A 21,807-nucleotide genomic window follows, 5' to 3' on the forward strand; every position below is an offset into this window, starting at 1 on the left:
GACCGCTTCCTGGAAGAGGTGATGATATATGAACAGGGCCTGATGGCTGGGCAGGATATTGTGCTGCAGCAGCAGAAAAAGAGGGTACGTACCCTAGACAGCGCAAAGGCTGGGAAGTGGGAGGTGCATGCATGAATGAGTGTGTGTGTGGGTGTCAGCGTGCCTCAGCATAGCTGGGACACACACCAGCCTTTTCTTTCTCCCACATGCCAGGGATCAGGGGCAAGGAGCCTGAGGCCCTAAGGGGAGCCTCCATCCCAGGCCTCCCTTAACTCCTTCCCCTCCTACCTCCTGCAGCTCCAGTGACTCCAGCACCAGGCCACTGTGTCCACTGCCAGCTCTGGTTACCTGCTCCCAGCTGGGCCACCAGCTCGCACCAGCAGCTCCCAGCTCGCAGCTCTGACACCTGATCAGCTCTGAGCGGGCAGCTGCCCCAGGGGGCCGGGGATGAGCAGAGGGAGGAGACAGGCTGGCAGCAGGGCTGTCTGTTGGCCAAGGGGCTCTGGTGGGAAGACACCGATGTTCTTCCCGACCACGGCTGGACGGATTTCAGTTTCTGGAATGAGCCACCCTTTTCCTCTCTTCTCAGCCTTTGTACTTGCGGTCCCTATGCCAGGAGCCCTCTTTCTGTACCTCCTGTCACCCCCAACTGGCTGATTCTCCCCATCTCAATCGTACTCACTGTTCAGATCTTTGCTGCAACATCCCCTCCTCCAGGAAGCCTTCCTGCTTGCCCCCAGGCTGGGTCAGGTGCCTCCTCTGAGCTCCTTCATTGCCCAGTGCCCTCATTACAACCCACTCATACTAAGTCACCATTGCCCGGTCACAGGGTGCTGCCTGTGTTCTCCAGCGTCTCCCCAGTAAACAGTAGGTGCTCGATACGTTTCTTAAATGAGTCCTCAAGGCCTCCAGCCCCGGTGATTGTGAGCAGTTTCTCCAGCCTCTTGGTGAAGTCAGGACCTGTCCTGCTGAGTAATAATCATCCACCTGGATAACGTTCAGATAACTTAAGAGTGGCGTCCGTAACCCTCCCTAGTGAGGCCCCAAATTGCCACCCCCTGAGGCCCCCGCACACATGCACAGGTACCCTGCATTTGTAAATTTAGAAACTTATGAAATGTGCAGGGGAAAAAACCTTGAACTCGAAGCATAAGTCCTGGGTCCCTTCTCTCAGGCCCTGTCCTGTGAGGGATGGGGTGCGGGGAAGGGGCGCATCAGTTTACTCATTTGTAAAAAGGGGAAAAAGGGAACCGATCGTTTGCGACCCTCATTTTAGAGGTGACTAGAGAACTCTCACGTGGGCAGTCCCCTAGTTTCCAGCCCGGGTCACTGGACAGCCCTATTCTCGCCACCATCCACGTCCCCAGCACAGTAGGAAGCTGGCTGCTCTTTGCCAGCAATTAATATGGCGACTGAGGCGTTTGCGCGAGCCGCATGCGCCTTGGGGAGAAGAGGCCGGGTACAGAGGATGAGAAGGCGGCTCCTCCTTCTTCCTCGTCCCACCCCGTTTCCGGCGGAAGCGGCCGCAACAAGGGAAACTTTATTGTTCCCATTGGGGCCTGGAGGATGTCGGTGAATTATGCGGCGGGGCTGTCGCCGTACGCGGACAAGGGCAAGTGCGGTCTCCCCGAGGTGAGCGCGGCCGGGTGTCCCGACGGCCGTCGTCAGGGCCGTGGGCTGGGCGGGGCCGGCTGGCAGCGGGCATTCTGGGAGTATCAGGAGACACTGAAGCTAGACAATGGGAGGGACTTCCCAGTGAGGAGGGGGCGGGAAGTGACGCCCCAGCGCGCCTGGGGACGCGACCACGCCCAGCTCCGGATCGGTCAGGCTGGGACTGAGGCTAGGACCCAGGTCGGGAAGTCCTGAAGTTCTGATGGGACACCAGGGGCTGTAGTTCCAGGCGGAAGGCACTACCGGGGCAAAGGCGCGGGGGTGGGAATAAACAAACTTGGAGAACAGATTAGACCAGAGAGGTTACCAAAACCAGCCCAAGATGGGCCTCAAGTGCCAAGCTGGGGAGCTGACACCATCCTGAGGGTGATGAGGAAGGGTTTTGAGCTGGGGAGGAACCTGGAGGATGTAAGTCAGAAAGACCCCTCCAGCCACGCTGAGAGGAAGTCCCCACCATACACTGAGACCTTGGCGGGGTAACTTCCTTTTGGGTCTCCTCTTCTCTTCTGTAAACGGGGGAGAAGATTGCCCCCACCCCACAAAGGCTAGTGCGTCCCTTCCGAGTCAGGCATTAGTGAGCTCCCAGGTGGTGTGACACCCCACTCCTCTCCTGCCTGGTTTCCATTTTATTCCACAAACATTTATTAAGCACCTACCGTGCACCAGACACTTTCTCCGCCCTGGGGCCACATCGGAAGGTGAGAGGCCTCGAAATATGGCGTGGTTAGTTTGTATGGGCTGGGTAATTTCATAGGCTAGTGAGTGGGAGAATTACTCCGACTATTTCGGGGAAGGGGTGGGGATTTCCAGGAATTGGGCCACCGCCCACTTTTTGGCCGTTTATGGTTAGCCTTTGAACTGTCCTGGCACCTGTGGGTGTTAATACATTTAGTATATGCTGAGGTATTACAATGGGTATATAATGAGGCTCCAGGTATACTGGAAGTCGAATCTTCCGCCATCTTGGAGCTTTGACCAGTTTTTGTTATGTCCTACGGCTGTGTCATTCTTTTTTTTTTTAAAATAGATTTATTTTATTTATTTATTTATTTTTGGCTGCGTTGGGTCTTCGTTGCTGCGCGCGGGCTTTCTCTAGTTGCGGCGAGCGGGAGCCACTCTTCGTTGTGGTGCGAGGTCTTCTCATTGCGGTGGCTTCCCCTGTTGCGGAGCACGGGCTCTAGGCGTGCGGGCTTCAGTAGTTGTGGCACACGGGTTCAGTAGTTGTGGCTCACCGGCTCTAGAGCGCAGGCTCAGCAGTTGTGGCACGCGGGCTTAGTTGCTCCGCGGCATGTGGGATCTTGCCGGGCCAGGGCTCGAACCCATGTCCCCTGCATTGGCAGGCGGATTCTTAACCACTGCACCACCAGGGAAGCCCTGTGTCATTCTTTTAAAGGTTGTGCCCTGCCTCCTTCCCTCCTGTTTCGCTCCCTTCCACTCTCTCCCACCCAACAGGTCTTTGACCCCCCTGAGGAGTTGGAGCGGAAGGTATGGGAGCTGGCACAGCTGGTCTGGCAGTCCTCCAACGTGGTGTTCCACACGGGCGCGGGCATCAGCACAGCCTCAGGCATCCCCGACTTCAGGTCCGTGCGCATGGAGGGAAGTCAAGGCAGGGTTTCCCTGTGAGCTCACAGATGTCTGGCCACCGGAACCCCTCCTGCCGCCTTCCCTCCCGCTGAGTCTGGGGTGATCTGTCAGTTCCCTGGGGTGTTGGGGATGGGAAAGACCCTTCCTTTGGAGAATGTCCCTTTATATCACACCCAACATTCCATTCCACCGGCCAGAACTTGGTCACCTGACTACACCTAGTTGCAAGTGATGCTGGGAAATGTAGTCTTTCGTCTAGGCTCACTGCAAGGCTAAGTAGTGGGGTTCTATTATTACCAGAGAAAAAGGGGAGAATTGATATCAAGGACAATTAGCTCCATACTCACTTACAAATATTTTTCTGTCAGACCTCTGGTGGGACAAGTGGCTTAACCACCTGGACCTCAGTTTCCTCACCTTCAAGTGAGGGTGTGAGGCCAGATAATGTCTAACGTTAGGCAGCCTGTGTTAGACAAGAGTTTCATTGATGAAAAGCAGGGGTCTCTAACTGGTGGCCTCCAAGTGGCCCCTGTAGGTGCTGAGTTTGCAAGCCTACCCCGTAGGGCAAGCCTATCACAATTGTGCTCTCTTTCTAAGGCCTCTCAGGCCCACGGAGCAGACTCTTACAGCGGAAGAGCAGATTCCTCGTTCTTGGAGGAATGTTAGAATTTTAAGGTGTGAATCTCACCCCCCTTCCATAACCTGCCATGGCTCCCCATTGCCACACAGGAGAGTTCTCAGCACTTCAGGCTGGAAATCAAAGCTGTCCCCAACCTAGCCCTGGATCAGCTCTCCAACCTCAGCCCCTGCAGCCCCTGCAGTCCCCAGACCACTCACAGGCTGTTGCCAGCCCCCTGGCCTTTGCTTAGCTCTTCTGTCTGAGCTGCCCGGCCCTTTCCTGTCTGTTCAAGAGACAGCTCAGCCTCCTCCAGGAAGCCTTCCCACAGTTCCACAAAGAGCCCTTCCCGCTTCTGCTGGGCCAGCCCAGCCTCAGGTTCCTCCCTCTGCCCCAGCCCCACAGAGCTGGAGAGTTTGTGTCCACCTATGTCTCTCCCCACAAGATGGAGGACTCCTTGAGGGTAGGGCCTGGGTCCCCTAGGGCCCCAGCATCACCCAGCGCAGGGCCAGGCTCGGTGCAGCAGCAGTAAGTGTTGGTGGGATTGAATAGTTAATTTCTGCCCTTGTGTACCACGTTCTCCCTCCTTCCTCCCCCACCCCCTCCTTTGTGTCACTTCGTCTGTCTCTGACTCTTTCTCTGCCTCCGTTTCTCTGTCTCCTTTTCCGTCCCGTCTTCCTGATCCCTAAGCTCTCTCTGTCTCTCCCGCCTGCCACCTCAGGGGCCCCCATGGCGTCTGGACGATGGAGGAGCAGGGCCTGGCCCCCAAGTTCGACACCACCTTCGAGAACGCGCGGCCCACGAAGACTCACATGGCACTGGTGCAGCTGGAGCGCGTGGGCCTCCTGCGCTTCCTGGTCAGCCAGAACGTGGACGGGCTGCACGTGCGCTCTGGCTTCCCCAGGTGCACCCCGCGTCCAGCCCCGCTCAGCCTTGGGCAGGCTGCCCCTCTCTCCGAGCCTCAGCTTCCTCATCTGGAAAATGGGTGTTGATGGCAGCCCCTCCCTCTCAAGGCCGCTGTGGCGATTCAGCCAGGAGAGGTGCTTGGTGCTCAGCTGCCCGTGTCAGTGTCTGCTAGGCGGGCACGTCTGGAGAATCGAGACCCCCTCTTTCTGGTCCTGGGGGGTGGATTCCAGCCCTGAGGCCTCTGGATCCCCTCCACTAAGCCTCTTCCTTCTCCTCCCACAGGGACAAGCTGGCAGAGCTTCACGGAAACATGTTTGTAGAAGAATGTGTCAAGTGTAAGATGTGAGTGCCACGGAGGGGAGGGACGGGGCCCAAGGTGTGGATGACCCAGGTCGGGCTCTGCAGAAGGGCCTTGTGAGTTGAACCTGCTGTTTCCAGAGACGAGGGTGTGACCCTCCCAGGGTGGGACTTGGGGGCGTATCTTCCTCCCGGGAGGTGTGTTCATTTCCTGCAGCTGCTGTTACGAACTGCCACAACCTGAGTAACTTAAAACAACGGAAACTGATAGTCTTATGGGTCTGAAAGCTCGAAGTCCACAATCAAGGTGCTGGCAGGGCCGTGCTCTGCCTGAACCCTGTCGGGGAGGATCCTTCCTGCCTCTTCCGGCTCCTCGTGGTTTCCGACCATCCTTGGCTGTAGACTTATCACTCCGACCTCTGAATCTTTTATCAACGTTTCCGTGTCCCTGTGTGTCTGTGTCCCCTCCTCTTTTTTTTTTTTTTTTTTTAATATTCACTTATGGCTTTAGTTGTGGCGCGCAGGATCTTCGTTGTGGCACGCGGGATCTTTTTAGTTGCCACATGCAAGCTCTTAGTTGCAGCATGCGGGATTTAGTTCCCCGACCAGGGATCGAACCCGGGCCCCCTGCATCGGGAGCGCAGAGTCTTACCCACTGGACCACCAGGGAAGTCCCTGTGTCCCCTCTTCTTATAAGGACATCAGTCACTTGGGTTAGGGGCCACCCTACACAAATGTGACCTCATCTGAACCCAGCCAGTACATCTGCAACAACCCTACTTCCAAATAAGGTCTTATTCCAAAATACTTGCTCAGCCCATAACAGGGTGTGACGGGGCATTCTTCCGGCTCTGGAAAGGCTGAGCCTTCCTGGAACAGGAGGGCTCTGGGCGTGCCTCCCTCTGTTGGGCAAGCAGCCTTATGGGTGTGAGTAACTCAGGCGTGGCGGGTGCGTGTGGCTCCCCTGCGGGTGGAATCTCTTAAGACCAGAGCACAGATGGGGCCCCAACTTTAAAAACAAATTTTTTTTCTCTCTAAATTTATTTTGAAAAACTTCAATCTGGTGGAAAACTCACAACAACCATACAATGAACTCATACTTGACCTAGACCGGGGATCCCCAACTTTTTCCTGTACAGGGCCATATGGTAAATATCTTCAGCTTTGTGGGCCAGACTGTCTCTGTCGTGACTATGAGCTCTGTAGCGTGAAAGCTGCTATAGACAGCACTTAAAGGAATGGGCATGGCCGTGTGCCAATAAAACTTTATTTACAAAAATGGGAAGCAGAGGGCCGGATTTGATCCTCAGGGCTATGGTTTGCTGACCCTGACTTAGATTCATCAATATTACCATCTCGCCACAATTTGTTTCTCCTCTTCTCTCTGTGTTTGGATTTGCTCTACTGTTCAAGTGGCAGATTTCCTTATCCTTTGCCCCTTAAACCCTTTAGACATTTATCTCCCACAAGCCACGGTATTCTCTTCCACAGCCGCGGTGCAGTTTCTAAAGTCAGGAAATGTAAAAACCACAGACACGACTATTCTCCCCAATCTGTGTTCCCAGCGCTCCCTCCCATTGTTGCTGTTTTTCCCCTGGTGCTGGGTCCAACCCAGGGCGGCACTCTGCATGCCACTGTCCCATCTCTTCAGCCTCCTTTACCTGGAGCACTTCCCGACCTTTCTCTGTTTTCCGAGCTGTGGACCTTTTGAAGCAGCCAGGCCAGCTGTTTTGTGGGAGGCCCCCTCTGCCCCCGCCGTGCTGGGTTTGCCGGATGTCCCCTCATGCTTAGATTCTGGTCATGTGGCCCCCGCTTTCCTGGGAGAACAGCTGCCTGCAAAAAGCAAGAGCCACCCAGGTGGGGCCGCAGGGTAGGCACCTGGGAGTGGGCAGGAAGCTGACCCCTTCCTCTCCCGACACAGGCAGTACGTCCGGGACACCGTCGTGGGCAGCATGGGCCTGAAGGCCACCGGCCGGCTCTGCACCGTGGCCAAGTCAAGGGGGCTGCGGGCCTGCAGGTAAGCGGCCCTCCCCACGCCCGGGACCCCAGGGGAGGCGGCCAGTGTCCCTGCTGACTTCCCCGCTCTCCGTACAGGGGGGAGCTGAGAGACACTATCCTGGACTGGGAAGACTCCCTGCCTGACCGGGACCTCACTCTGGCCGATGAGGCCAGCAGGTCTGACCCCCACCGAGCCCAGGGTGGGGTGGGTAGGGGAGGGGCAGAAACACAGCCAGCTGCAACCCCGGGGACATCAGGAAAGAGGTGGCTCACACCCTCTCTGGGCTTCGCTTCCCGCGTAACAACGGCAGCTCCTGTGTACTGAGCCCTCATACCCCCGGCCCCGGCCAGAGGCCTCACACACCATCCTTACCACAGCCCAGGGTGGGTGCTGCTCGGGGCCCATTTTACAGACGAGGAAACCGAGGCTGGAGCAAGCTGACACCTCCGTCCACACTGCCCAGCCAGGAAGTGACTGAGCCAGGTCTGGAACCCAGGGGTCCAAGTGGGGACATCAGCAGCTCCACTTCTGCCGACCGGGTGGGGTGGCTCCGGCAGAAGGGAAGCGGCGGGCAGGATTCAGGGCAGCTTGGAAGCTGGGGCAAGCCGGCCCCCAGGCAGAGATGGGCGCTGTGTGAGCTGGCCTCCCAGGGCTGGCCCCGGCGTGTCAGCAGCGCAGTGAAGCCATGGCATTTGAGCAAGGGTGGGGTGGTGTGTGTGTTGGAGACGTCCCGCCCCCAGCCTCGTGAGGCAGGAGGAGGGCTACAGAGACCCTTGCCGAGGGGCTCAGGCTAATCCCGCCTCCTGGCCCCAGGAACGCGGACCTGTCCATCACGCTGGGCACCTCCCTGCAAATCCGGCCCAGCGGGAACCTGCCCCTCGCCACCAAACGCCACGGAGGCCGGCTGGTCATCGTCAACCTTCAGCCCACCAAGCACGTACGTGCTGGAGCCCACCCCTGACCCCTGACCCCCCAGGCCCCCCCAAGCCTTCTCCCTCCGCCTGACTGGTCCCCGCCCCCCACAGGACCGTCACGCAGACCTGCGTATCCACGGCTATGTAGATGAAGTCATGACCCGTCTCATGAAGCATCTGGGCCTGGAGATCCCGGCCTGGGACGGCCCCCGCGTGCTGGAGAGGGCGCTGCCACCCCTGCCCCGCCCACCCACCCCCAAGCTGGAGCCCAAGGAGGAGGCCCCTGCCCAGCTCCACAGCCCAGCGCCCGCCAGCCCCAAGCAGGAGCCCGCAGCTGAGCCCGGCGCCCAGCATGACGGCTCCGGGCCCGCCAGCCCCAAAAGGGAGCGGCTGGACAGTCCTGCTCCCCACAGGCCCCCCAAAAGAGTGAAGACCGAGGTGGTTCCCAGCTGACCAGGGGGCCTGGGGAGGGCGGGGCTGTTTGTAGAAACCATGGATTCTTTTTTTTTTTTTCTTACTGGTCTCACTTTGTTACTCCTCTCTGTCCTTGTGGGAAGACCTCAGGGCGCTGAGAGCTGGGCTCCAGGCCCTGGGGCAGACTTGCCCTCCATTGCACCTCCCTTTAGCTTGGGGCCTCTGGAGGGGGCCTGGGAAGGAGCAGCCCCCCTGGACTCTGACCTTGGAGCTGACACCCCCCCACCCCCTGTACCTGCTCCACCCCCAGGCTCCAGCCTCTGACTCAGGATGTTCCTGGGAGGTGTGGCCAGGCCCTCTGTGGTTTCCTCTGACCCCTGGGCCCTCACACTCCCCAACCCCTGCCTACCCCCAGAGAGCCTTCACAGTCCCTCCAGGAGGGAAGGGAGGCAGGGCCATCATTTAGGAGCCAGACTTCATGGCAGGACAGACAATAGAGGCTCACACTGCCTTTGGGGCTGGAGGAGGAAGGGTGGGTCCACCTGGCTTCCTCCAGGCTTCCAGAAAAGCCTTCAATGCAATAAAAGAATTTCTTGCATCTGAGCCTGTGTTTGCCATCCACAACCTTGCCCTGGGCCCTAGTCCCTGGGGGCAGGGCTGTGTGGTCCCCTCACCCCCTGGGATGTGTGCCTGGGGTGCAATCCAGGCCTGGGGGCGAAGGAGGGCCTTACCAGCTGCAGATATTTGGTGAGTCCTCAGTTTGTAATTCTCACTTGCGGGATTCTTTATTATGTGCCCTCTGCTACTAGGCTGTGAGCCCCTTGAGGAGAGAGGCCACGTTTTTTTATCTCAATTGCAACCCCCGGGCACCTGTACAAAGCGGGCAGGGCCAGGGTGATGCGTTAAAGGAAGAGCGCAGGTGCAGCTGGGGTCAGTCCTCCCCAGCTGCGACCTTGGGCAGGTCCCCTCATTCCCGACGCCTCAGTGCCCTCATCCATAAAACACGCAGGGTGGGCAGCCCGGCCCCCCAGGAAGGCAACTGCCGCAGGCCTTCCGCGAATACCCTGGAAGAGTCGGGGGTGTGTGTGGGGGTGTGGGCTAGAGCTACCTCGCCCTCCTGCTGCGCCCTGCTCTCCGCCCGCCGCCGCTCTCCAAGGTGCTGAACACGCATCGGCACCTCTCTGGTCACCGCTCCAGCCTGGGGGTCAAGGGACCCCCTGCCTCACTCCTCTATCCTAGGCTGGCCTAGTCCCTCCTTCTGTGGGTTGGGGAGCCCCAGATTCTAATTCAGCCCCCATCCCACTCCACCTCCATGCCAGCCGTGTTCTCTCAAAATACTTTATTAAGGACCGTAGCAGTCTTAGAAAAAGGGAACAGCTGTGAGCCATGGCGGCCCCGAAGTTCAGAGCTCAGCCCGTGCTCCAGGGCCAGGGTCCCAGCAGACTTGGCCGCTTCCTCCTCCCTGTGTTCCAGGGGGCAGGCAGGAGTCCCTGAGCGGGGAGTTACCGAGGCCTGGTGTATGCCTATCTCTCTGGGGCTGTGGATCAGTTGGTGTCTGTCTTCCTGTTTCCTTCTGCACCTGGGTCTGTACGTGTATTTCTCAGGCTTTGTGGCCTTATGGTCTGTGTCTGAGCATCAGTTTCTGCATGGCCCTGGGTACCTGGGTCTGAAGCTGTGAGTCTGCGTGTCTCCATCCTGACACCATCGCCGGGGTCTCTCCCTCACCTCGGATCCCTGTGCCTGTCTCTGTCCACTGCAGCACCCGACTAGAGGGGCCTGGGGGCACATACCCGTGGTGCTCACAGCTCCCCCACTGCTACCTCCAGCCCCACGCGCCCTGGGCCAAGTGCTTGTTCAGGCCGGGCACAGTCTAGGAGGGCGGCCCGGTCCAGCTCCTTCATGGAGTTGCCCTGGACCAGGGTCCCGTTGTCCAGATCCTCCGTCGAGTTGTCCGGAGCCGGCGGGTCCCGGGATCCCCATTCCCCCTGAGGGCTGCTTGGAGGCCCTTCCTGAAGTGTGCCAGCCTTGGGCCCATGTCCTGGGGTTTCGGAGCCTGGCACGGTGTTGGGAGCCACACGAGATGCAGCATCGTTGTGCAAAGTTCTGGAGAAAACTGAGCAAGGGTTGGGGGGTCGTGAGGGATGGCCTGGGGGGCTGGGTCCCTTCTTTCTTTTAGCCCCCAGCCTCAGGAAGCAGTTGCAAGGGGGCCTCCTCCCCCTCTCCCAGTGGCCCAGTATGGGGGCTGGGGATCCAAGGGGAGTGCACCCATGGGGCAGCCCAGAGGGTTTTTGAGGGAGGAGCAACCCCCTGGTCCACCTACCTCGTACAGGCACGAAGTCTCCGGGGCTCTCGGCTTTGTTGGAGGCGAAAGGGCTGATGGAGGGGAGGATGATGAGGGCGAAGGAGAAGAGCAGGACCTGGTGGAGATGGGGGCAGGGTCACCCCATCCCTCCCCCTCCCCTGAGTACACTCGTCTCATAGGCAGGGAAACTGAGGCCCAGAAGACTGGAGCACGCGTGAGCTGGGGCTCGGGGCCGGCTGTCCTCCTACTCACACTCACCTCCCCCACAGGACCCTCTGCCAAGGCTGACAAGCCCCTTGGAGCTGGGGGTCAGGACTCACCGCTATGCAGGTGCCCGTCTGAGCCGACTTGCTGGTGGACTGGACCACGATGGCCTGGAGTTTCTTCAGCTGCTCCAAGAGGGACCTTAGTGGAAACAGGAAGACTTGCTTGATCCCTACATAGCCTTGACCTGCCTCCCTGTGATTCCTGGGGTCCCCCAGCCTGGCTGAAGTCTGAATCCCGTCCATCCTTCAAGGCCGCACTGCTCTTAAAAGTCCCAGAAGCTCCCTCAATAAATCACTGAACATCTCACCCACTTCTCTGCCACCCCACCTTCTCCACCCAGGTTGCCATTACTGCTCGCCTGGACACCGGCCCCAGCCTCTGGGCCCCCCAGGCTTCTCCTGCCTCCTCTAGAGTTCATGCTCCACACTTTTTCAAATGTGAGGCAACTTCTCCCAACCCTCCCAGAGTTCCCATCTCTCTCGGAAGTAAAAGCCCAAGTCCTCCCCGAGACCCACAAGGCCTGGCACAGCCAGTCCCGTCCGCTCCCTGCCCTCCCCTCCTCCCTCTCTCCCCCTTGCTCACTCTGCTCCAGACACACAGCCCCTCACTGTTCCTCCTACGCACAAGCATTCCTGCCCCAGGGCCTCTGCACAGGCTGTTCTCTCAGTACCAAGGACACTGTTCCCCTGCCCCACCCCCCACAGGTCTTTTTGTAGTTGCTTCTTTCTTAGCTGTTGGGTCTCATCTCAAATGTCACTTTATCTGACCTCCCTGCCTAAAATGGCACCTCCCTCACTCCCTAGCCCCTTCCCCCTAGTTTATTTTTCTTCCCAGTGGCTATCACTATTTGAATGATCTTTCATATATTTTTGTTTGTCTTGAGTCTGTTTCTCAGTAGACTGTGAGTCTTTAAGTGGAGGGGCTGGGTCAGTTTTGTTCACTGTTTGGGCCCCAGTGTCCAGAACTATGCCTGGCACAGAGTAGATGCTAAATAAAAATTGAGTAAGTAGGGCCATACAGTTTGATCTAGAAGTATGCCAATGTAGCAAATACTCAGTGGAAGCTACTTGGAAACAATGGCTCAAGAATTTTCCTCAGGTTAAAAACAGGTTAGTAGAAAATATATGACCTGGTTGGAAAGTTTAAACATAGCTACATTATAGCACAGAAAGAAAAGAACTAAAATTCCCTTCTAAATACCACCGTAAGAATCAATCAATTCCCTGGTGGCTCAGTGGTTAAGAATCCGCTGCCAATGCAGGGGACACGAGTTCAAGCCCTGATCTGGGAAGATCCCACATGCCATAGAGCAACTAAGCCCGTGCACCACAACTACTGAGCCTGCGCTCTAGAGCCCACAAGCCACAACTACTGAGCCCACGTGCCACAACTACTGAAGCCCGTGCACCTAGAGCCCCTGCTCCACAGCAAGAGAAGCACTGCAATGAGAAGCCTGCACACCGCAACGAAGAGTTGCCTCTGCTCACCGCAATTAGAGAAAGCTCACGTGCAGCAACGAAGACCCAACGCAGCCAAAAATAAACAAATAAATAAATTAATTTATTAGGAAAAAAAAATCAATCCCTCACTATTTTCAAACAGACGATTCTATGAAAGAATAAGGCACCAAGCACTGTCCACACAACATGAAGAATATGCTGATAGGTTTTTAAAAAATAGATCAAGCTGTTTAAACTTCAAACAGGACATCACAGAAGATGGAAATTTAGCCTGTATTAACTCAATTATGGAGGCAACACCGACCTTGTGACAAGATGAATGTGTATATGCAGGGGGATAAAAGATTTAAGGTTTAAAAAACACCCAACAACTTGACAGAGGCATACATTTCTTTCCCAAAGCTGAATGAATGCAACAAAGTCCTCTCTGCCACCAGAGCAGACATCCAACAGTTCAAAATGTGAATCGGGAGGTTGACCACGACGGGGGGGAGGAAATACCACCTCCTCCCATCACAACTAAAGTGTTAACACAAGCTATTTCACAAACACCTGTAATGGCATCATCCATGACACCCCCCAAAAAATTGACTAAGTAAATGCACCCACAGATGGAATCACCTGCAGTTATCCAGCATACCATACTCCTAGCCTTTAGCCATTCATATGCCATTTCCTCTACCGGCAGCAGCTTCCTTTTAGTGAACTCTTATACATCCTTCAAGGGCCCAAGTCCAAAACCCCTTTTCTCTGCAGGCTTCCTCCTTTCTAAGTGGAGCCCTTACTCCCTGCTCTGCCCTGCCGTCACACAGCCTGTCCCCCCATGTCCACCTCTCCTGCAAGGGACTCTGGGGTCAGCTCCTCCTGTTCTCTGCCCCAGTTTGACCAATACTCACAGGTTCTGCTTCTCAAGATGCAAGACCTTCCTCTGAAGTTCCTGGTTCTGGGCAGTGCAGGCTGACATCCTGAAGGGGCAACATCACAGTGAAATTCAGAATATGCCTGTCACCAACAGGTCAAACTAACATCTCTTTGTGAGGCCCCACTGTACAGGCAGGGAACCGAAGCCCAGAGAGGGGAAGTCATTCATCCAAAGTCACCCTGGCAAGTCTGTAACAAGGCCAGAATTTGAACCCAGTTCTGCCTGGCTCCTAGGTACCATCTTTGCATTGGTGTAGGGGCTTTCTTCCGGCCTGAGCCCCCAGGATTGGAAATGGACCACCAAACTCAGGCAGTGATGCTTTGAGAAGATGCAGTAGCATGGCAACTGAGTCCAAGGAGACCCAAGTTACAATCTTCACCCTCCCTGTGACCTTGAGGCACTCTGCTGTCTGGCCTCAGTCCCCTCATCTGTAAAGTGGAGATACAGTTACCTAGTTCATAGAGCAGTTGGGCACTGATATGAAGTAAAGTTGATTAGGAGCTTAGCAGAGTACATTTGAGGAACAAGACAATGTGATCATTCCATCTAGGGTTTTGGGGTCCAGTCCGGCAACCCCACCTTTCCCATCTGCATCCATCTGTTAATGCTGTCTTGGCCCAGACCACTCAGATGTAGAATTAAAACACTCAAATCATGGGACTTCCCTGGCAGTCCAGTGGTTAAGACTTCACCTTCCAGTGCAGGGGATGTAGGTTCAACCCCTGGTTGGGAGCTAGGATCCCACAAGCCTTGAAGCAAAAAAAAACCCAACCAAAACATAAAACAGAAGCAATATTGTAGTAAATTCAATAAAAACTTTAAAAATGGTCCACATCAAAAAATCTTTAAAAAAACCAAAACACTCAAATCATGGTATGAGGATATGCTAGTCCTCATATCACAACCAGGGAAGAGAATAAATTCTCCCACTAAAAGGCCCTCCTTCTAAATAACTCATGGGATAAAGAAGAATCCACTGTGTAAATTAAGAAAGACCTAGGGACCAAATGGTAATGACAATGGTACAAACCAAAATGTGTGAGATGCAGATAAAGCAGTGCTGAGAGGAAAATGTATAACCTTTTTTCTTTTTCTTTTTTTTTTGGCCCCTCAGCATGCGGGATCTTAGTTCTCTGACTAGGGATCAAACCTGTGCCCTGCTGCAGTGGAAGCATGGAGTCTTAACCACTGGACTGCCAGGGAAGTCCCCCAAAATGTATAACCTTATTACAGCTCAACCAGCTGAACATACACATTTAACAGTTAGCAAAAGAACAACAGAATAGATCTTCCCCACCAAAAGCAAAACAAAACACAACTAAAGACACAATAAAGCTAAGAGTAGAAATAAAGGAACTAGAATACAAAAAGACAACTGTGTGGGAGGAAAAGCCAGAAATTCATTCTTTGAAAAGAATAATGAAACAGACAAACTTCTGGCAAGATTGACCAAGATAAAAAACAAGAAAAGGCACAAATACACAACATGAGTAATTAAAAAGGGCACAACTATAAATTATTCAGAACTTAAAAAAATAATAGGAGAGAACTATGAACAATTTTATGTCAGTAAATTTGAAATGGACAACTTCCCAGAAGAATATGACATCTCAGAATTGACTAGAAAAGAAACAGAAAACCCAAATCTGTAACACTTAATTAAATCACTTTTGGTTTAAAAAGTGAGCAAGCTAAGTTTTTATATTTCTATTAAAGAATAAAGAGGAGCCTGTCCCTCAGTAGCCTAAATGAGTTGAGAGAGGCGATTGGATGAGATTGGGGTGCACAGTTCTTTTTCTTTTTTAATATTTATTTATTTACTTATTTGGCTGTGCCAGGTCTTAGTTGCGGCACATGGATCTTAGTTGTGGCATGTGGGATCTATTTCCTTGACCAGGGATCGAACCTGGGCCCCCTGCATTGGGAACGTGTTGTCTTAGCCACTGGACTACCAGGGAAGTCCTGGGGTGCACAGTTCTTTTTTTTTTTAATTAATTAATTGATTTATTTATTTTTGGTTGCATTGTGTCTTTGTTGCTGCGCATGGGTTTTCTCGAGTTGTGTCAGGTGGGGGCTACTCTTCGTTGTGGTGCACAGGTTTCTCATTGTAGTGGCTTCTTTTGTTGCGGAGCACAGGCTCTAGGCGCGTGGGCTTCAGTAGTTGTGGCCCATGGGCTCCATAGTTGTGGCTCACGAGCTCTAGAGCGCAGGCTCAGTAGTTGTGGTGCACAGGCTTAGCTGCTCCGTGGCATATGGGATCTTCCCGGTCCAGGGCTTGAACCTGTGTCTCCTGCATTGGCAGGTGGATTCTTAACCAGTGCGCCAACAGGGAAGTCCCAGGTGCACAGTTCTTAAGTTGAGGAAATTCTGCCTTTCTTCTCCCCCACCGAAGGAAGCCATTGACAGCTCTGAGGATCAGTGATGCTCAGCAAGGGAAGTAAATGTCCCATCTTCAGGCAAAGAGCCAGGACAAGATGGATGATACCTTCTCCCTTCTTGGCATAACATCTTCTAGGGGATTAAGGGGCCTCGAACCTGAGCCCTGTACCACCTTACTAGGCATTTTTCCATCCTCGCAATTCACGTGAAAAATCGTCTCTCCCAGAGAAGGAAACAACTCTAATTTTGTCAGATCCTGAAAACTGTGACCTTAGCTCCATTGCGTCCCTCTCTCAGGCCTCAGTTTCCCCCTTAAGTGTGGTGTCCCGGGACCCCAGCCTTACCGAGTTTCCAGGCCATCAATATATTCCTTCTTCTTTTTCCGGCTTTCTTGGGCTGACTGTTTGTTCCGAATTTTCCGGCGGATTTTCTTCAGCACTCGCTCCTCATACTGCAGAGTGACATGGGGAGCAGACTGAGGCAGGCTGGAGGGTCCGCTCTCTTGTCCAGACCCCACAACTTCACCCCATTATCCTCCCAAGGGAGCCATCCCAGACTCAGGGACTTGAGGGCAGACCCATGATGACTTGAAGACCAGATTTTCTGCCCCGAAATTCTTGCAGAATCTCTAGGGGGGTCCTGGGTCCTGAAGGTCTTCCCAGCTCCCAAACCCAGTCCCGTACTGGCAACTGGATTTTGTGCACTGGTGCAATCCCGCCATCTTCTGACCATCTGTGGGAACAGCGCCTTTCCCGAGGCCAGTTATCAAGACTAAGAGAGGTCTTCCAATTGGAAAAGCAAACTCAGATACTGATATTGAGTGAACAGGCTGGGTGGAGACTGCGGCCAGCTAGAAAGCCCCCACTGCGGTGGCTTTGAGGATGATTTTTCTGGCTCTGGTGACAGACACGTCCTAACATTCTAGTGTGGGAGACCCAAAGGTGAGACTCATGGGCAAGTAGCTGCAGGAAAGGGGGCGAGCTCCAGAGCCAGGGGTCCCACTGATTCACCTTGGTGAGGGGAAGCTGGGTGGGCAGGGTGATGCCTTCTTTGGCCAACAGCTTCTTCTCGTCCTCTGTCAGCACCAGCTCCTGGCTGTGCCCGGTCCCAAGGCGCAACAGGTTGGGGACTGCCAGGTTATGTTGCTGTGGGGAAACCAGCAGAATTGCTTTGAGGGCAGGGAGAGTGACCGCCTCTGGGAAATGAAAGAGGCATCAGGTCTGAGAAACAATCGATCCATCTGCTGTAAAGTCCCCACTGGCACTAGGGCTCCAAAGAACCAGCACACAGCCCTCTGACCCAGCAATTCCACTTCCAGGAATTGCTCTTTAGATACAAGTTTTTCATTTGTTTCACAAGTAGTCATTAGACAGCTATGTATTTAGCACCTACTACATGCCAGGCACTTCTCTGGGCTCTGAACATTCCTTGCAGTGCATTCTGCAACAGCAAAGGGAAAAGCCAACACACAAGGCACAGGTTAAGTGAGCCTCCAGGAAATGGGGGTGAGGGGTGTTTCTCCCTGTCTACTTGTTTGTACCTTTGGAACTTGGACTATGTGAATGCATTTGCCTATTCAAAATTTTTTAAATTAAATTTAAATTATGAAATAGAAACATTGAAAATGAAAGAATCGGGTCATCAGAGAGCCAAGCCTTAGGAATGTCACACCATGGAATGGGAGGCTCAGGAATAAAGGTGGAGATTGGGGCAGCCTGACATTCACTGGATCAAATTCCACTCCCTAGAATTCCAGGCCATGGATCAGCCCAACCATTTTCTCTCCAGGATCCAAGCCTCAGTATGTTCATCTGCCAAATGGGGATAAGGTCTTCCACTTCCCAATGTTGTTCACACACAGAACAACAGTATTAAATTGACACATTTACAAAAGCCAGTTAGTATTTCCAGAGCAGTCATTCACCTTTCCTATCTTTCAAGAGCTGCTGAAGTTCTGCCTCCTCCAGGAAGCCTTCCTGGACCTGCAATGCCCCTCCAGCCTCTCTCCCTTATGGGTACACTTCCATGAGCAGTCAGTTGTCCCCTTTTGACCATGAGGTCCCCAGAGGCTGAGCACACAGCTGGTGCTCACCATGCATCTCTCAAGTCAAGAGGGGTGTTCTGCTCTTTCTTAGAGGTTGTCAGGACAACTTTGGGCATCAGGCAAATTAGAGTTCAAATTCTGACTCGGCCACTTTCTTGCTGTGTGACTTTGGGTTTGTGGCTTAACCTCTCTGGGCATTGGCTTTCTCATCGGAGAAATGGAGGTACTGATTGGGTTCTCAGGTCTGGTTTACCTGTAGTCGAACCCCAGGGCAAGATAGACAGCCCTCAGTCAGCGTGCAATGGGTACAGTAGGCCCAATGGGCCAGCCCAGGGATTAAGCCTGCAGCAGCTGTGTGACTTAGGTCAAATTACTGGACCTCTCTGTGCCCATTTCCTCAAACGTAGAATTAAGATAAGAGCCCCAGTTTTCAGGGTTGCTGTGAATTAAAAGATGATACATTAAGAGCATTTAGAAGAGTGCCTGGCCTATAGTAGATGCTTGGTAAGTTTTAGCCCTTTTTTTTTTTTTAATACTACTACTACTATAGTAGAAAGTATCCCAGCACAGGAGACAGAGAACTCAGGACTGGGACCCACTGACTTACTCTGGGTGTAAGTCAGAGTAAGTGACTTGGACTTACCTTGGACTACTATCAGCCCCTGTCTGTGACTGTCTTCCAGTCTCCAAAATGGGGGTATTGGGGCCCCATGAACTCCAGTGCCCTCCCACCTCTGATGCTCCAGGGGTCGGGTGGGGACTGCTCACCAAGTCCCCGCCACTGCCAGAGAGGAGGAGGTCTTTCACTGTGAGGTTGCAGTGTGGGGGTGAGTTGGCCAGCTCAGCCTGCTCCCCGGCGTACAGGCCTGGGCTCCACATTTCTGACAGGGCAGATGGGGACAGAGACAGGGAGGGAGTCAGGCGGGGGGCCCCTGAGCTCCCAGCTTCTACTTCCCTCCTCCAGCAAAGCTCCCAGCATTGACCCCAATGTGCTAGGGATTTGTAGCACAGCTTGGGGCCCCAAGACCTGGTGCCTCAGTCTCCCCTCCACCATAAGATGGGAACCCAGATTCATCAGGACATTGTCAGGGACCCACTGTCAACCCGGGAGGGAGTAGCTGTTATTGCCCAGCATTATAAGCTGGATCTGCAGTTGGCCTGGCCTTACCTCTCCCTTGGGGGAAGGACCAGGTCTGATTCACCTGTGGTTCCCTCCCACCAGGTACCTGGCAAACTGTAGGTGAGCTGCTCTGGAGAGCACAGACTTCAGAGTCAAATAGCCCTTTGCTCTAATCTCGACTGGGTGGAGCTGTGTGACCTTGGGCAAGGGACTAAACCTCTCTGAGCCTTAGTTTTGTAAAGTCTCCAAAGGGACTAATAAGCGTTCCCATACCATCGCAATGCTCAAGAGACAAAGGATACCCTGTTGGCGGTGGCTTCTGCATCAGGCCTTTCTCCAGGTCCAGGGGGAACACCCCAAGGCCTGGGATCCCGTGACCTCACACACTTTCATTGAGCGTCTACTATGATCCAGGCACGGAAGGTACAAAAATGAGGTTGCCAGCATGATGCTTGCGGCAGGAACCAGCCTGCCAGGGGCGCATCCCACCTTTGCGGCTCTGACTCATTTCTTAACCACCTGAAAAACGGGCCCGTGACAGACAGCATCCCAATACCCATCTCAAAAGGTGGGTTTGCATGGGCTTCCCTGGTGACGCAGTGGTTGAGAGTCCACCTGCCGATGCAGGGGACACGGGTTCGTGCCCCGGTTCGGGAAGATCCCACATGCCGCGGAGCTGCTGGGCCCATGACCCATGGCCGCTGAGCCTGCGCGTCCGGAGCCTGTGCTCCACAACGGGAGAGGCCACAACAGTGAGAGGCCTGCGTACCGAAAATGGGTTTGCGTGTACAGTGCCTGGGAGAAGGTGAGGGTAGTTAGCAAAGACACAGGACTCACCCAGGTCTATGGCAACGGAAGCCTCAAGCCCTTGGGCCACTGGTCCAAGGTTCCTGGTGGGGCAGGCAGGGCCAGTATGGTAGGAGGGGCAGGGCCCCTTGCCAGACTCTGTGCTATGGCAGCTGACTGGGGTGGCAGCCACCCCACTGTGTGGAGGGGTGTCCTGGGGGTCGGAGGGCAGATCTTCTGAGATGCCACTGTCACTGGCCGCAGGAGACCAGGTCGGGGAGCTGGGCACTGATTCGCCAGAACCCAGGATGGAGTTGAGGAAATCATCAGAGTTCGGGCCTGGCAGGACCTGTTGGGACGGAGAGGGACGGTGGGAATTAGGAGGCCTATGTTTCGGTTTGGATAGCTGTGTGTCTCTGGGCAAGCCACTGACCCTCTCTGGGCCTCACGTGTCCTTTCTGTAAGATGGAAAGAGCTAACGCTCCTTGCCCCCAGTGTTGTTGGAGCCTGAACACAGTCATGTAGCACGGGAACAACATCCAACCGTGTCGAGGCTCAGGCCCCAAGTTTAAGTCTGGACCCAACTCCAAACTGCTGTGTGTGTGACCCAGGACAAGTCACCACCCCTCTCTGGGCCTCGCTTTTCCCCACCTATAAGAAGGAGGTGATGGTATCTGCCCCTTAGGTCGCTGAGAGGTTCCATACAATAACGTGCTTTGCTAAAATCTCACACATGAGCAATAAACGCACAGAGCTGAGTGGGGTCCTGGCTCTGGCCCTGGGGTAAATGCAGCGGGTTATCACCTGGTCCTCAACGTGGCCCCAGTCCTCGCCCAGCTCTATGTGTCTCAGGATGCCGTCCTGCCGGTCAAACAGGAGATCCAAGAGTTCCAGGCTGTCGGTAGGGCACGTGAGACTGGTGGAGGAAGCCATCTGGGGCAAGGAGGGGACATTTGTGAGGGTCACGCAGCCCTTCTCCTCCCCACCACCCATCTGCACACCACCCTGAGGTCCATCCTGCTCCAGTTCTATCCCGGCTCCAGCCCCAAGGTCGGGCCTGCTGCTCCTGCTTGCTGGACTTCTGTCTCCAAATCTGTGTTTTGGGGCCAACCCAGAGACTCCCGGGGCCTGACAGCCAATTTCTTTAAAAAGTGGTAGACAGATGCCCCCGTGGGGATGATCAGCCGATGGAACTAGCCCTCTCCTGCACTCCCATGCTGCCCAAATTCCCCCCTTCTGGAAGGCGGGGGGACCAGGAAGAAAGACCAGGAGCAGCCCCAGAATGGAGACACAATTTTGGTCGTTGCATTCTCCCTCTGGGCCTCAGTCTTCTCATCTGTAAAATGGGATGTGAGATTCCTGCCAACCCTGGGAGCTTGGGGAAGGTTCCTGGCATAAACCCTCCCTCACCTGGAGACCAGTGCAGGGCTCACCTTTCCAACTGCTAATTCCCCATTCATGAGCCTGGCCAGCTCTTTCTCCAGCCACTTCTGCGTCTGCTGCGAGCTGGGGGCTCACCCCACCACCAGGGCTCCCAGGCTCAGCCGGCTCTTCTCTGTGGCTCTGTCACCACCCCTAAAAGATGCTGAAATAGTCCTGGGGCGCTCCTAGCCCACCCCCAGGTGCTGATTGGGGAACAGGCAAGACAGACAGGGTTAAGGGCCAGTGACACAGGGGCAGGCTAGGGGGAGGGGAGGGAAGACCGTTATCTCAGATGTTTCGTGCTTTTCCAGCCGGCAGTGGGCAAAGGCCAAAGTCTGGGGAGCCGCGGCTCTGACATGACCTCTCCCCTACTTTCAGGGACTGTTTCTCGTCATAATCCCTGGATGTCGGCTCCAGGAAAGCCCAGGGCCCCTGGCTGGGTCCTGTCCACTCTCAGAACAGAACCAAGAAGAACTGCCCAGGCCTCCGCTAGAGCCCTTCCCTCTGCCAGGAGCCCCCTTCCCTCATTGGAGCTGGCAACCCCCAACCCCCTGCCCGCAAGCAAGCTCTCCACGGCCAAACCAGAACAATCGATTCCTTCTAGAATCTTCTATCATTCATTTATTCTCAATAAATATTCATTGAGCCAAACTTATTCCCTCCTCAGGGCCTTTGCACTAGCTGTTCCCTCTGCCTGGAACTCC

The 21,807-nt window shown here is 54.7% G+C and overlaps 2 protein-coding genes across 5 annotated transcripts; one reads left to right on the forward strand and one right to left on the reverse strand.

The window, feature by feature from the left end:
- The first annotated feature begins 1,519 nt into the window (after positions 1 to 1,519).
- Positions 1,520 to 8,966, forward strand: SIRT6 (sirtuin 6). Of its 3 annotated transcripts, none has more exons than XM_082650981.1 (8): positions 1,520 to 1,632; positions 3,124 to 3,251; positions 4,593 to 4,775; positions 5,060 to 5,119; positions 6,996 to 7,091; positions 7,169 to 7,249; positions 7,887 to 8,010; positions 8,099 to 8,966. In XM_082650981.1, the coding sequence occupies exons 1-8, from the start codon at positions 1,567 to 1,569 to the stop codon at positions 8,438 to 8,440; spliced, it is 1,080 nt and encodes a 359-aa protein (XP_082507107.1). In that variant the 5' UTR covers positions 1,520 to 1,566; the 3' UTR covers positions 8,441 to 8,966. The 3 variants fall into 3 exon arrangements, with proteins under 3 accessions (XP_082507107.1, XP_082507108.1, XP_082507109.1); XM_082650983.1 differs by lacking the exon at positions 1,520 to 1,632 and adding an exon at positions 2,263 to 2,369; XM_082650982.1 differs by lacking the exons at positions 3,124 to 3,251; positions 4,593 to 4,775 and having other exon boundaries at positions 1,555 to 1,632.
- Positions 8,967 to 10,007: 1,041 nt separating this feature from the next.
- On the reverse strand, positions 10,008 to 21,240 carry CREB3L3 (cAMP responsive element binding protein 3 like 3; the record flags this gene model as incomplete). 2 transcript variants are annotated; one of them, XM_082650044.1, is made up of 10 exons in its annotated part: positions 10,008 to 10,514; positions 10,722 to 10,818; positions 11,024 to 11,108; positions 13,327 to 13,395; positions 16,076 to 16,182; positions 16,742 to 16,876; positions 18,544 to 18,656; positions 19,733 to 20,030; positions 20,486 to 20,614; positions 21,115 to 21,240. In XM_082650044.1, 10 exons carry the CDS (start codon positions 21,139 to 21,141, stop codon positions 10,201 to 10,203), a joined length of 1,374 nt encoding a protein of 457 aa, XP_082506170.1. In that variant the 3' UTR covers positions 10,008 to 10,200. The 2 variants fall into 2 exon arrangements, with proteins under 2 accessions (XP_082506170.1, XP_082506169.1); XM_082650043.1 differs by lacking the exon at positions 21,115 to 21,240 and having other exon boundaries at positions 20,486 to 20,674.
- Positions 21,241 to 21,807: the final 567 nt, after the last annotated feature.

Source organism: Grampus griseus (genome assembly GCF_964374135.1).
Source record: "Grampus griseus genome assembly, chromosome: 3".
NCBI lineage: Eukaryota > Metazoa > Chordata > Mammalia > Artiodactyla > Delphinidae > Grampus > Grampus griseus.

Excerpts from the sequence above, each read along its gene's own strand:
- SIRT6 (XM_082650981.1), top strand. The coding sequence starts at position 1,567 with ATGTCGGTGAATTATGCGGCGGGGCTGTCGCCGTACGCGGACAAGGGC. Across the intron at positions 7,092-7,168 it reads AGGGGGCTGCGGGCCTGCAG|GGGGGAGCTGAGAGACACTA; the intron begins GTAAGCGGCCCT and ends CTCTCCGTACAG. Across the intron at positions 8,011-8,098 it reads ACCTTCAGCCCACCAAGCAC|GACCGTCACGCAGACCTGCG; the intron begins GTACGTGCTGGA and ends CGCCCCCCACAG.